Genomic DNA, 15,761 nt, shown 5'->3' with positions numbered 1-15,761 from the left:
CTTCCTGGTATACTGTGCATGGAGGATGAAGAAGCTGCTGAGGCCTTGGAACCATTGTTCTGTGACGAGTTCAGCAAGGACGATCTTGTAGAGCCACTGACATTTGTTTTTGAATTTATGCAAGACATGCATGCATTTTTAGATAATGTGGTGGACAAAATGCATCTGCAAATTTTTTGTCGAACACAAAATTGAAAGACAGTTTTATATTTTTATAGTCCCGTAACATTTAATTTATTTTACGTAGTAAAATTATTCAACTACAGTAAATGTGAAAAACCCACATGCAACACCATGTTTTTATGTTTTATTATTTATTAAAGTCAACAATCACCAACTGCTGTGTGTGTCTTATTTTATGGTGTGTCAGTTTTGGAAAGAATATCATCATTGGCTGTGACTAGGAGACTTGTTAACTAATGATTTAATAATTCATTATTAAATGTTATATACATCTTTCATTTTACAATGAAGGAATATAAACAGGTGCTTGTTAATCAGTAATTTAATAATTCAATATTAAGTTTTACAATGACATAAAATTTGTCATTCCTACAATTAAGAAATATAAATAGGCATTTTTTTTTTCTTTTTGATTTCAGTTTAATTACTATGTGAATGCAATTCATTTCAGGTCGGAATAAGTTTTTAATAATGTATTTCCATTAATAATGTATCTTGCCAATATGCGGACCATCTACGTAGGTAACGTTACATATGCAAAGCAATCGGACATTTTTAGTGTAGTTGTTGAACAAAGTCTTAATTTTATATAAATCCGAGCCGTGACCTAGCCACCAGACTTAATGGTACTCTTAAAAAAATTAATCTCCACCTTTTTAAAATAGGATTTCACCTCGTGAAAAACTTTTTATTTACATTTGAATGCGTGTGCCTGAGCGTGCATGTCCTCAAAGCGCATGCGTGCGGCTGACAGTGCATGTGTGTTAAGTGCGCATGCGCGGCTGAGAGTGCATCATGTCTGCAGCCAGACTCTATGGGCTAGTTGCATATCTCCGCCATCTTGGATTTCCGGTCTTGCGAGTGTGTGCGTAGATATTTCCGGTTGTGCTTAAAGTCAGTGCAGAGAACCGGAGAAGTCCAAATATTACCTTCTATGTTTACAGGATTTATAATATCACTTCATATGCAAATAAGATATACACTGCTATTATCACTATACTACAAATGTTAACTGAGCCAGTGGATTTGAAACTTGTCTATGTTTGGGTCTGGTAAAAGAATTAAATACACTAATGTTCACTACTGTGAGATGAAAGTTGAACTCATGGTGTGTATACACAGCTATATAATGTATTTTATCTCACCAAATATGTAAATGTACAAATTACTTATTTCTCGAAAATGTTTGCATTATTATTATTTTTTATATATATATATATTAAATATTTACCTCGTGAGACGTGGGCTGCGATTTATCTTCAGAAGTATCCATTTCTCAATTGTACATATACATCAGTCTGTTTCATCATTATTTTCACAACATATTTTATCATTTTACACAGTAAAAAATACGTGACTAATTTTAATATCTGTTTAATCTGATAATTAATGCAAAAAAATAACAATATATACATGGCTGCTCATAGACAGATAATGATTTATGCTGCAGATCTTTCACAAACAAATAAACAGATAAAAACGCACATGAATGCAAACAGCGATCTTTTATTTAAGGCAAACCTACCATATATTACGTTTAATTGTACAGTTAGTTATAAATTATGTTATCAAATAAAGTTAATAAAACATGCTTTATCAGAAATCTCTGTGCGTCTGACAGTCAGAAACATTTATCTTACATAACAGAACAAAACCAGCTCTTCGAAAATGAAAAGTATTGCATATTTTAGAGGTTTGTGTTTGACAGAGGTGGGAAGTCCAGGGGCCAAAGAGTAAAAGTCCTGCCATATTTTTGTTCCACCCATGAACTCATCAGCCGATTTCACCAGAGGAGGAACCAAGTCATTCCTTCCAAGTCACAAACGAGTCTTGAGTCAAATCCCAAGTCCTCAAAGAGTTAAAGCTAAAGAGATAATTAAGTGACTAATTAAATGAAGATGCATTAGTGATGAACACCTGCTGTTTACAATCAACATCACAGAAGAAAAGAGAAACACAAGAACTACAACTGACTTTAAGCACAGCCTTGGATGAAATCAATTAAAAAAAATAAAAAAAACTTTGCCACCATAATTGTGGTGAGTATTTGCTTCAGTTGATATCTTGAGTCTTTAAGCGGTTTTTACAAATTTGCTTCTATACAATTGCATTATTGTTTTGCAGCAAACATTTGTGCAATGCTGATACAACTCTTGATCTAGCAGGTGACTTATGCTTTTGATGACTGTATGATCTTGATTAAATTTCTTGATTATATGAGAAGAGTTCGTGGTTTAGTTGTTAGAGAGAACTGCTGTGAATTCGCTGCTCTGTCTGTGCACTTTGGATGGGTTAAATACAGAATATGATTTCTGAGTACGGGTCACCACACTTAACTGTATGTCACTTTCACAAAAAAGAGAGAAATCTCATTATGCAAATGCCACCATATAATGCTTTATAACACTTTAATATTAAGAAAAAAAAAATTGATTTAGGCATTTAGCCATGAACATTTATCATGTGATCCTCAACAGTGGTGAAAATTATTATTCATACTGCGGTGCATTATGGGAGTAATTCATGTATTGCAACATGAAGCATTTTGTTGATTGTAACCATTGTAGAGATTCATATGCTGGTTCTTGATATCTGTGTGTGTCTAAAAAGCACTGGAGTTCAAACTTTTATATGTGTTACAAATAAAAAAAATATCCATATCCTGTAAATATTAGAGCAATGCTTTTTTTGTGTGCATGCTGTAGTTTCACTGGAATTATTCAAAACCTAGACATGTGATAAGAAAGAAGACAAAAATATTTGAGATTTAGTTAAACCAGCTCATTGTAACTATATGTTTTTCACATGTCACAGTTCTGTCTTCTCCACAACAACCCATGCAGAGCTACAGAGAAAGATCTAGTACAACAAGTCAAGGTTCAAGAGCACAATTAAACCAAACACTGATCTCCATGATGGTGGCATATTTTTAACCAATAAAACATCCACATCTGATCCTCTGTAATTCTCAATAACAGCAGGTGTTCATCACTAATGCACAATCAACTTTAACTCTTTGAGGACTTGGGATTTAACTTGAGAGTCATTTGTGACTTGGAAGGAATGACTTGGTTCCTCTGGTGAAATCAGCTGCTGGACTTTTACTCTTTGGCCCCTGGACTTCCCACCTCTGTACAAAACTGGTCTCTTAAGGTAAAAATCACAAGGGTACAGCACCAGTGACAAGCTATTGTACCCCTAAAGGTACAATTATGTACTTTATTTTCTGAGAGTGTACCCTCAAGGTTACAGCTTTTGTACCCTTGGCATAGGGTACATAAAACATCACCATCTGATCCTCTGTAATTCTCAATAACAGCAGGTGTTAATCATTAATGCATCTTCATTTAATTAGTCACTTAATTATCTCATTAACTTTAACTCTTTGAGGACTTGGGATTTGACTCAAGACTCGTTTGTGACTTGGAAGGAATGACTTGGTTCCTCCTCTGGTGAAATCGGCTGATGAGTTCATGGGTGGAACAAAAATATGGCAGGACTTTTACTCTTTGGCCCCTGGACTTTCCACCTCTGCTTCTTGCCTTCCTGGATGCAAAGTCATTTATAACCTCATCATATGAGATCTGACTGCCTATCTAGTGATTGATGCTAATCATTGCCATTCCGCTCAGGCGTTCCTGACACATGGAGGACCTCAGGAAGGTTTTTATGAGTTTAAGCTTAGAGAAGCTTATCTCTGCAGTTGCCACTGTCACTGGAAGAGTGCAGGCTATCCTCAGTGCTACCCAAAGATTTGGGTATAACTCACACAGCCCCCTTTCATGTATATAAATAAGAAGCTCCAACACTGTCGTGACTTCTTTGGGAAGCTCTGGAAGGCTCTGCATCTCCATGGCTACACAGCAAAATCCCCAGTGTTAATTTAACACTCTGAGTGTGGACTCATATAAACACTGAAGCAGTGTTAAAAGTAACACTGAAGCAGAGTTGAAGTTAATGAGATAATTAAGAAGTTAATTGAGTTATGATTGAGCATTATTGAAGACACCTGATGTTAACAAGCAGAATCACCAACCGAGAAAAATCACAATTTGTGTGTCACCATTATAGTGTTCAGTGTTTGCTTTAGCTGGGATCTTGGCTTGTAACTTTTTACTTTTAAAGTTTGTTTGTCAAACCAAGAGCAAAAATCATCATCGCGTGTTGATGATTATGTTTTAATGTAATCGTTGTTTGACATGAGTCACTGAACTCATTTACAGTCTTTTCTCAAAGTAAAACTTCCATATTGATTGTCACAGCTTTGATTCCACAATGAAAAAAATCTGTATTTTCTATACATTTTGTAGGTATCTCTTGCAAGTGATTCTGATTTTTTTTTTATTAAAGAATTTTAATTTTAGGCACACACAGATAACAATAATCAGTGTATGAATCTCAACAACGGTGACAAACAGCATATTCAGATAAACAGACCAACTCTGAACATCACAAAACTAGATACAAAAAATGAAAATTAAAACAGCAAAAATAAAATATAGTTAGAATAAAAAGTTAAAAAGACAGTTCAGCTCATAATTTATTCATGCCGCAATGCATGATGGGAGCCATGGATGAGTTTTTATTGGCTACAACATGCTTTTTTGATGGTCACCATTGTTGTGATGCTCACGCTGATTCCTGATGTCTGTGTGTCTAAACAAAAGATTTCTTTTTTTACGTTGAACTAACTATTAAAAACATGTCATACTATGTCACAAATGCTGGGTTGCTTACTTTTCCTTTTCACTTAATTTATGTATGCAGTAAAGAAACTCTATAACAAATAGCTCAAACCACAATAAATAGCACACATGATTTCCCCTGCTGTGGTCTGTCTGTATGATATAATTCAGTCACCACAGCCACATAAAATCTAAAAATAATAAGTGAAGGGTCAAGATCCCAACTAAATCAAACATTGACCACTATAATGGTGATACACAAATTGTGATTTTCTCGTTTGGTGATTCTGCTTGTTAACATCAGGTGTCTTCAATAATGCTCGATCATAACTCAATTAACTTCTTAATTATCTCATTAACTTCAACTCTGCTTCAGTGTTACTTTTAACACTGCTTTAGTGTTTATATGAGTCCACACTCAAGAGTGTTAAATTAACACTGGGGATTTTGCTGTGTAGCTCTCTCCAATCAATATCTTCCTCTTCTCCGCAGGTGAGTGTTTTTCCGAGCTGGGCACATTGTTCTTTAAGTAACTCTTCATCCAGTTTGTGGAAGTTCAGGAGCACTCCGAATTTATCATTTACTTCCACCATTGACTTGAATCGGTCCTCCAAAGACTGGATGCTACAGTCCACCACAACATTGAAAAATCCTGTTTCCAGTCTCTTCATTGCAGTGATCACTACCTCGTCAGCTGCCTCATAGGTAAAGTGCTTCTTTGTACTTCGCAGCCTCTTTTCTTTCAGCACTGCCTCAACATTCATGTTTTCACAGAGCTCTTTTGCAGTGGTCTGAGCATCTACAAACCCAGTTGCCCTGTAGGTCTTTAGAGATGCTTTGGTTTTATTTATGAGACTTACTGCTATGTCCAGCTGCATGTTGATGGACTGAAGGAGTTTGCTAACTGTGTTAATTTTTGATAGAATGTCATACCAGACAACTGTGCAGATCTGGAACCTAAATGATCCAATTTCTTCAGCCAGGGACTGGGTCTCAATTCTAATCATAGGGTCATTTGTCTTTTCCCTCACCTCAAGCAAAGCTTCCCTGACTTTGACGGTGTGGAAGCGTAAAGGCTCAATGCTGTTAATTCGGCTTTCCCACCTTGTTTCACTCCAGGCCTTGACAGTGAGGTCCGAGGTCCACATGATCTTTTAAGATGGCCCACCTCTGGGACGCAGCTGCAAATAAGGTGTACAATTTCTGCACCACTCCAAAGAAGTTAGTAGCATCCATTGACCCCTTGGCTGAATCTGCCACCATCAGATTTAATGTGTGGGCTGCACAAGGTACATAGAGAGCTCGAGGATTCTTCTTCAACAGCCTGGCCTGTGTCCCTTTATTTCGGCCTTTCATGTTGGCACCATTGTCATAAGACTGTCCTCTGCAGTCCTCAAAGGGGATATTCAGCTCCTCTAGCCTTCTTAGAATCAGTGTGGATAAGCCGAGTCCAGTTGATTCATGGGCTAATAGGAACCCCAGGAAGTACTCTCTGATTTCTGGTGTGTTTTTTAGGTCGACTGTACGGATCACAAAAGACATCTGCTCCTGGTGGCTGACATCTGGAGTGCAGTCCAAAATCAGGGAAAAATACTTTGACTCCTTGATTTGAACAATAATTGTATGGAGAATGGTGTCACTGATGCAAGCGATAAGCTCATTTTGTACTGTTTTCCCTAAATATGTTGTGTGATTTGCTCCACTGTCAATGCGTCGTACATGCTCTTTTAAAACAGGATCAAACTTCGCTAGTAATCCCACCTCTTTTAGGAAGTTACCATTATTGTTGACATGTAACGTATCAACAGATCCTCTAAGACCCATATTCCTCTCTGCTAGAGATTGTATGATTGACACAAGCCTAATGAGGACCTCTCTCCACCTGTTTCTCTCTGCCTCTAAGAGGGACAATTCAGTCTGATCTATTGTCTCCCCTTTTCGTAGACGGACTTGTCACTGGGTGACTAATCCGGGCGGAACTGTAGTGTGGGAAATATTTCCGCCCGGACCAATTTAAGTGAAACATAAGTTCTGTTCCGGTTGGCCCAAGGTGGGGAAATTATCCAAAATACATGTCAGGTGTGGGAAGAGGACGTGTTGGATACCGATTGGAGGATCGGGAAGGATGCAGTGATATAAAAGGGGCTGGTTTATGAACAGGAGCAGGTTTTTGTTCTGCTGTTGTTCCACGGGATACGGAAGTGGCTGGTGTGGCGTGGATGTTGCGATTTGCGGGCTGCAACGGAGAATCCAAGGAAAATGGATATTGGAAGTGCGGAGGAAGTTAAGTGATCGACCTTTTGTATGTTGTGTTTACCTCTTATTGTGGATTGAGTTGAAGGAGCGGTCCTACGTTTGGAAGGCCCCTGAGTGAAGGAGATCATTGAATTCGTGTTGGGAGAGGACAACACTGTGCACTGGTGGGTGAAGACTTTACGAACATTTCTTGTACATTGTGGAGAGTGAATGACGGATGTGGAGGGAGACTAACCGCCTTTAAGAAAGGATTCCGACTGCATATCTCTCCGTAGCAGTGGAAAATCCCCCCCCCCCCCCCCCCCCCCCTCTTGTGTTGATCTGATAATCCTCAGTGCTTGTGTGTTTACTCAGTGTTGATAGTAGTGCCTTGCGTTGGAGATCGCTGGGAAAGACGGAGAGACTCCGGTGTACGATATATCTGCCTGCTGTGGTCTGCCCTCCTGCCTTTGTCCATCTGACCCGCCCTGTCAGGACTCTGAGCCCGAAACGGGAATACACCACCGATCTTCTTTCACTGAGTGTGTGGAGTGTGGTGAGTGCTGCTATATTGAAGTGTACACACGAGAAGAATTGTAGTGCCTTTGTGGTGTGTGGTGTTTGTCCGTGGTTGTGTCCCTGGTCGTAGGAAGAGGCCTGACGGAGAGGAGTAGTGTATTGGTGGCAACCACAGTCTTTACCTTAAGTAAGCTGGAGCTCGGACGTGTTGGAGGCGCCTCTGGAGGAGGTTGGATGTCGTTGCCCACGCAGCAATCCCTGTAAGCTTTTAAATCAAAGCCTTATCCTTTTTTTATCCATGTGACGTTGTGTCCTTGGCCCTGTCGGCAACCACCGGCCTTGTGCGTGTCGTCTGTGCTGTTTATTTGACGAGGGAAGCGAAGGACAACAGCCGATCCTCCCCCGTGTGCCCCCTTGTCAAGCTGGGCAGGAAGCCCAGTATTGTTTGCAGTTTCACCTGTAAGGCCCACCAGCCGTCAGTCATCGACTAAACCCGTATCTGCTTGGAATACAGACCTCTGAATATCTTCAGTGGTGAGTAGCGCATTAACAGCCCAGCCCTGTGAATATCCACCTGTGTATCGAACACTGTACTTCCCTGAGAGCTAGAACCCCTGCACGCTAACAGCCCAGCCCTGTGAATACTTACCTGTGTATTGAACGCTGTACTTACCTGAGAGCTAGAACCTCTGCACATTAACAGCCCAGCCCTGTGAATACCCACCTGTGTATTGAACACTGTACTTACATTGAGAGCTAGAACCCCTGCACGCTAACAGCTCAGCCCTGTGAATACTTACCTGTGTATGGAACACTGTACTTACATTGAGAGCTAGAACCTCTGCACATTAACAGCCCAGCCCTGTGAATACTCACCTGTGTATTGAACACTGTACTTACTTGAGAGCTAGAACCCCTGCACGCTAACAGCTCAGCCCTGTGAATACCCACCTGTGTATGGAACACTGTACGTACATTGAGAGCTAGAACCCCTGCACGCTAACAGCTCAGCCCTGTGAATACTTACCTGTGTATGGAACACTGTACTTACATTGAGAGCTAGAACCCCTGCACGCTAACAGCTCAGCCCTGTGAATACTTACCTGTGTATCGAACACTGTACTTACCTGAGAGCTAGAACCCCTGCACGCTAACAGCCCAGCCCTGTGAATACCCACCTGTGTATCGAACACTGTATTTACCTGAGAGCTAGAACCCCTGTACATTAACAGCCCAGCCCTGTGAATACTTACCTGTGTATTGAACGCTGTACTTACCTGAGAGCTAGAACCTCTGCACATTAACAGCCCAGCCCTGTGAATATCCACCTGTGTATTGAACTCTGTATTTACCTGAGAGCTAGAACCCCTGCACGGTAACTGCCTAGCTCTTGCTTTAAACTTACCTGGAGTGGAGTCGGCGGGAAATTAAGGGCTGAAGTGGAGTGTTGTCGAGGAAGGGCTGAAGAGGAGTGTTCTTGAGACTGGAATCCGTATTTGTGGATAAAGAATAGTTCGAGTCATCATAGTTTTAAAGTTTCCTTACCCCTTTCCCCAAACTTTTAAATAAATAAAATTGTTAAATTTTAATCTTGGTTGTCCGTCCATTCATTGGGGTAGTTGTGGGACCTCCTCGAGGTGGAAGTTAGAGGGAGGAGCGAGACCCGTTAAATTGGTGGTCCGCTCTGGCCTGTGACAGATTTTGGCGTAGTCGGCAGGGTTCCACCTCGAGTTGAGCGACCGCGGCTCCCCAATGGCGGACGAGGCAGTGCCTGAGGCCCCACCCCGAGTCATGCCCGTTTTCTTGGGAGCCCCCTGGGCACCGAAGTATGGAGGGCCGGGATCTGAGATACGGCTGTCGGAATGGAAAGCCCAGGTCGAATATCTGGCTGGGATTCAAGGATTGAGCGCCCCCCAGAAACTGCAGTTTGTGATAAATTCCCTAGAGGGGGAGGCCCAACGGGAAGTCCAGGCTGCCCCAGAGACAGTCCGAGCTACTGCACAAGATGTGTTGGACTTCCTCACAGGAATATATGGGGATGCAACCCCAGTAGCGGTCCTTCGGGCCCAGTTTTTCAATTGCAAGCAAGGGCAGCAACAATCCTTAAGGGCCTTCACACTAAGGTTGCGGGAGCAGTTCATCAGGCTGCGAGGTAAGCGGGACCATGGCTTGGGAGAGGGGGAGACTCTCTTACGAGACCAGTTCCTGTTGGGGCTGCGAGAGGGCCCAGTTCGTCAGAGTCTACGTGTTCAATTTCGTAGAGACCCAGCTATGACGTTTGAAGACCTGAGAGCCGAGGCTCTGGCCCTAGAAGCGGATCAGGTGGGAGTGGTGGATTCCCCAGTGTGTGCGGCAGTGAGTGGAGAAGTGGCAGCTGCCTCTGGAACAGGGGATTGGAAACAGGCCTTACGTTCTGAGCTCTTGAAGGATGTCCGAGAGCAGATGGCAGAGTTATCTAAAACCCTCCTAGAAGAGATGCGACGAGGCCCCCAACGCTTACCACCAATGTCACGGGAGCGGTCGCATTCCGAGGGAAGACGAGGTCTGGAGAGACGTCCAGTACGGGAAGCCCGGGCCCGTTTTCAGTGGGACGAACAGGGACGCCCCATTTGTAATCGGTGTGGTGAGCCAGGGCATTATAGTCGCCAATGCGGCTCTCGACGGGGTTCCGAAGGGGATTTTTAGGTCGGCCGGCCACTGTGGGTCAAGTGGCTGGGACCTCTGTGAGTGACCCAAATTGGATGAGCGCCCCCAGGAATCAGCTGATCGGGCATAGCCCAGTGGTAGAGGTACGGATCCGTGGGGTGAAGATACGATGTCTGGTAGACACTGGGTCTCAAGTCACCTTAGTCTCAGAGAGCCTGTCCAAGGAGCTGTTTCAGGGTAGCCAGGTACAGGGAACAGAAGCACCCTGGCTGACCTTACGGGGGGCTAATGGACTGGAGATCCCCTATGTCGGATATCTAGTTACAGATTTGGAGATTAATGGAATCACTGTGCCCCAGAAGGGGGTCGTTATTGTCCGAGATCATTGCCTAGGAATCCAAAAAGCCCTGTTGGGGATGAACGTAATTGCAGACCGCTGGGAGGAGTTGTTTCAGGCTAGGCCTAAGAAGACCCTACCACCGGCAGAAAGACAAGAATGGGAAAGGATAGAGGCCAATTGTCGTCGGGTACACATGGCCAAGGCACGGGGGAGTCAAGAAGGTATCGGGCGGGTTGCCTGCCGATACGCAGTATCTATACCGGCAAGGAGTGAGGCCATTGTCTGGGCAAGAGTACCATCGCACGAGTGCGGGTCGTCAGGCTGGGTGCTGGTCGAGCCCCATATGGACTGCCAGAGTGTAGCAGTGGCCCATGGATTGGCAGTGGTTCGCCGAGGCCGAGTCCCGGTGAAGATACGGAACGAGAACCCTTACCCTGTCAATTTACATCGTCACCAGCGGTTGGTCCTGGTGACCATGGTGGATGCCCACCAGGTGCGAGAGGGCCGGGAAGTCAGCTTCCGGCAGGTGTGTCCTACGGTCGTAGAAGTGACCTTGGCTCAGGTGGACTCATCCCTGGAACAGCTCGGAAATGAGGTGCCTGTTCACCTGACCAGAGAGTCCCTGCAGGGAGAAGGGCTAGAGGAAAGCCAGAGTAAACAATTGCAGGATCTCCTTACCAAGTGGCAACATGTGTTCTCCAGACATGATGAGGACTATGGCTGTACCGGTGTAGTGAAACATCAGATCCCCACTGGCGATGCCCTGCCTAGTCGTGAGAGATACCGTCCAGTACCACCCACTCTGTATTCGGAGGTTCGTACTCTGCTGCAGGGAATGTTGGACAAGGGGATTGTCCGGGAGAGCAGTAGCCCATGGGCGGCCCCGATTGTCCTCGTCCAGAAGAAGACGGGAGCTTGGAGATTTTGTGTAGACTATCGGAAATTAAATCAAGTCACAAAGAAAGATGCTTTTCCACTGCCGCGGATAGAGGACTCTCTTGCCAGCCTGACACGGTCTGTATGGTACTCCACTTTGGATCTTGCGAGTGGGTATTGGCAAGTCCAGGTCGAGGGGGTCGACCGAGAGAAGACTGCTTTCACCACTCCCTTTGGGCTTTTTGAGTGGGACCGTATGCCCTTTGGCCTATGTAATGCACCGGCCACGTTCCAACGGCTGATGCAGCGGTGTCTGGGTGGCCAGTTGGTGGACTCTACGCTGGTATATCTAGATGATGTCATCGTCTATTCCCCAGATTTTGAGTCCCATCTGCGACATCTGGAGAATGTGTTCCGGGCCATGGAGCAGTATGGGTTGAAGCTGCAGCCAGAGAAGTGCCACCTGTTGAGGAAGGAGGTGAAGTTTCTGGGCCATTGTGTGAGTGCCTCGGGGGTCTCGGTGGATCCCGAGAAGGTGGCGGCTGTGCAGGGCTGGGAGGCACCGAAAACCGTGAGGCAAGTTCGGTCCTTTTTGGGCTTCGTCGGATACTATCTGCGATTCATCAAGGATTTTTCAAAAATTGCCAAACCCTTGAATCAGCTGTTGGCAGGGACTGGGCATCCTCGCGGCCGTGGGTCTCCCTCCATCGCTTGGAGCCCGGTGTGTGAATCGGCGTTTCAAAGGCTGAAGCAAGAGCTGCTCCAGGCTCCAATCTTGGGCTATGCGGATTATTCACAACCTTTCATCTTGTACACAGACGCCAGTAACCTCGGGCTTGGGGCGGTGTTAGCTCAGCAGCAGCAAGGGGTAGAGCGAGTGATCGCCTATGCTAGCCGAAGCCTCCACCCGGCAGAGAGGAATGATTCGAATTACAGTTCATTTAAGCTGGAGTTGCTGGCTTTGAAGTGGGCCCTGAGTGAAAAATTCAAAGATTACTTATGGGGTGCTAAAGTACAGGTGATAACAGATAACAACCCCTTGGTCCACTTACAGACGGCAAAGCTGGGGGCAGTGGAGCAAAGATGGGTGGCCCAGCTGGCCAACTTCGACTACCAGATCCAATATCGGCCAGGCCGAGAGCACACAAATGCCGACGTCTTGTCCAGACTCCCGGAGGCACATCAGATGGAGAGTGAACGAGAGTTACCGATAGGCCCGGAGGAAGGGCTGACAGTGGGGGTTGTAGAGGTACCGGGGGCTCCGCAGGAGGCTGTGCCAGTGAGTTGGGGCTGGGACCCGCAACGATGGAGGGAGCGTCAAGAGGAGGACCAGGATTTGAGAATGCTAGGTCATTGGTTAAGACGGAGGAGGGGGCCAACGAAGGTGGAATGGCGAGCCCAGACTCACAAGGTGAGGAAGTTGTTAGGGCAGTGGGCACGCCTTGGTTTGAGAGATGGGGTGATGTGCAGGACGATTAAAGACCCGAAGTCGGGAGAGGAGTTCCGCCAGGTGTTGGTGCCAGGGGGCCAGGTGCAGGCTTTGTTAGAGGCCTACCATACACAATTGGGGCATCAGGGGAATGAGAGGACGTTGTCGCTTCTGCGGCGACATTTCTACTGGCCCGGGATGGAGGCCGCTGTGAGTTTGTTCATTCAAGCATGCCCTCGATGTACCCTGTTTAAGGCTCGGAAGGAGGTGAAGGCCCCGATGGTCCCGATACAGGCCAGGGCCCCGTTGCATATCCTGGCCATGGATTATCTAACCTTGGGCAGGCCCATGGACCGCTACCAAAACATCTTGGTGGTCACCGACCTGTTTACCAAGTATGCTTGGGCCATCCCGACTTTGGATCAGACAGCCAACGTGACCGCCACCGCTTTATGGAGGGCAGTGATTCAGCCTTTCGGATGCCCAGAATTCTTGCACAGTGACCAGGGGCCGAACTTTGAGTCCAGAGTGATCAGGGAGTTGTGTCGGGTGTATGGATGTACTAAGACCCATACTACCCCCTACCATCCCCAAGGGAATGGGTGCTGCGAACGCTTCAACCAGACTCTGTTGAGCCTACTGGGTACGCTGGACCAGGAACATCAGAACGATTGGGTGAGTAACCTTCCTGCACTGGTCCAGGCCTATAACAACAGCGTCCACAGCACTACGGGGTACGCTCCGACCTACCTGATGTTCGGGAGACATGTGCGGTTGCCGACAGACTTGGTATTGGGGGTGGCCACGTTGGAAGAGACCTTGAGTTTGACCGAGTGGGTAAGATGCCACCACCAGCGCCTTCACTCTGCCTATGAGCAAGTCTCGGGGAGGATAAATGCTGCCGCAATTAAGAACAAACAGATATATGATCGGACGGCCGGAGAAGCCCCGTTGTTACCAGGAGAGAGAGTGCTGGTACGGGACAACCGGCGACAGGGGAAAGGGAAGTTGAGTGATCGTTGGGAGTCTGTTCCATATGTGGTGCAGCACCAGCAGCGGCTGGGGCAGCCGGTCTATGTACTTCGACCTGAGGGGAAGGCTGGACCAGAACGGGTATTACATCGCAACTTGATTCGGCCATGCCCGAACTACCCTAGACCTCCCCTAGAGGCATTACCAGCTCCGACTGTGTGCGCTCCGCCGTTGCAAGCATGGGCCATAGTTCCGAGGCTCCCAGAGGCTGAACCAAGGGGACTGGACCCCGGATCACCACCTAGACGGTCCCAACGAGAGAACCAAGGACGGCCCCCCGAGAGGTAAGGGGATTGGGTTGAACAACCACGTTCTAGGGACTAGAACGGTTTGGCGGGGGAGGATGTCACTGGGTGACTAATCCGGGCGGAACTGTAGTGTGGGAAATATTTCCGCCCGGACCAATTTAAGTGAAACATAAGTTCTGTTCCGGTTGGCCCAAGGTGGGGAAATTATCCAAAATACATGTCAGGTGTGGGAAGAGGACGTGTTGGATACCGATTGGAGGATCGGGAAGGATGCAGTGATATAAAAGGGGCTGGTTTATGAACAGGAGCAGGTTTTTGTTCTGCTGTTGTTCCACGGGATACGGAAGTGGCTGGTGTGGCGTGGATGTTGCGATTTACGGGCTGCAACGGAGAATCCAAGGAAAATGGATATTGGAAGTGCGGAGGAAGTTAAGTGATCGACCTTTTGTATGTTGTGTTTACCTCTTATTGTGGATTGAGTTGAAGGAGCGGTCCTACGTTTGGAAGGCCCCTGAGTGAAGGAGATCATTGAATTCGTGTTGGGAGAGGACAACACTGTGCACTGGTGGGTGAAGACTTTACGAACATTTCTTGTACATTGTGGAGAGTGAATGACGGATGTGGAGGGAGACTAACCGCCTTTAAGAAAGGATTCCGACTGCATATCTCTCCGTAGCAGTGGAAAATCCCCCCCCCCCTCTTGTGTTGATCTGATAATCCTCAGTGCTTGTGTGTTTACTCAGTGTTGATAGTAGTGCCTTGCGTTGGAGATCGCTGGGAAAGACGGAGAGACTCCGGTGTACGATATATCTGCCTGCTGTGGTCTGCCCTCCTGCCTTTGTCCATCTGACCCGCCCTGTCAGGACTCTGAGCCCGAAACGGGAATACACCACCGATCTTCTTTCACTGAGTGTGTGGAGTGTGGTGAGTGCTGCTATATTGAAGTGTACACACGAGAAGAATTGTAGTGCCTTTGTGGTGTGTGGTGTTTGTCCGTGGTTGTGTCCCTGGTCGTAGGAAGAGGCCTGACGGAGAGGAGTAGTGTATTGGTGGCAACCACAGTCTTTACCTTAAGTAAGCTGGAGCTCGGACGTGTTGGAGGCGCCTCTGGAGGAGGTTGGATGTCGTTGCCCACGCAGCAATCCCTGTAAGCTTTTAAATCAAAGCCTTATCCTTTTTTTATCCATGTGACGTTGTGTCCTTGGCCCTGTCGGCAACCACCGGCCTTGTGCGTGTCGTCTGTGCTGTTTATTTGACGAGGGAAGCGAAGGACAACAGCCGATCCTCCCCCGTGTGCCCCCTTGTCAAGCTGGGCAGGAAGCCCAGTATTGTTTGCAGTTTCACCTGTAAGGCCCACCAGCCGTCAGTCATCGACTAAACCCGTATCTGCTTGGAATACAGACCTCTGAATATCTTCAGTGGTGAGTAGCGCATTAACAGCCCAGCCCTGTGAATATCCACCTGTGTATCGAACACTGTACTTCCCTGAGAGCTAGAACCCCTGCACGCTAACAGCCCAGCCCTGTGAATACTTACCTGTGTATTGAACGCTGTACTTACCTGAGAGC

At 46.2% G+C, this 15,761-nt stretch overlaps 1 protein-coding gene across 1 annotated transcript in view; it reads left to right on the top strand.

Moving 5' to 3' along the window:
- The window catches only part of LOC113076385 (uncharacterized), a 2,996-nt gene extending 2,801 nt beyond the window's left edge, over positions 1 to 195 (top strand). Inside the window, exon 8 of the mRNA XM_026249029.1 lies at positions 1 to 195. This exon is cut by the window's left edge and continues 78 nt beyond it. Within this exon, the coding sequence (XP_026104814.1) occupies positions 1 to 195 (195 nt within the window).
- The last annotated feature ends 15,566 nt before the right edge of the window (positions 196 to 15,761 follow it).

This window comes from Carassius auratus, unplaced genomic scaffold (assembly GCF_003368295.1).
Source record: "Carassius auratus strain Wakin unplaced genomic scaffold, ASM336829v1 scaf_tig00020284, whole genome shotgun sequence".
Classification (NCBI taxonomy): domain Eukaryota; kingdom Metazoa; phylum Chordata; class Actinopteri; order Cypriniformes; family Cyprinidae; genus Carassius; species Carassius auratus.
Note: the sequence above shows the minus strand (reverse complement) of the source record. Positions and strands in the feature narration are given on the sequence as shown.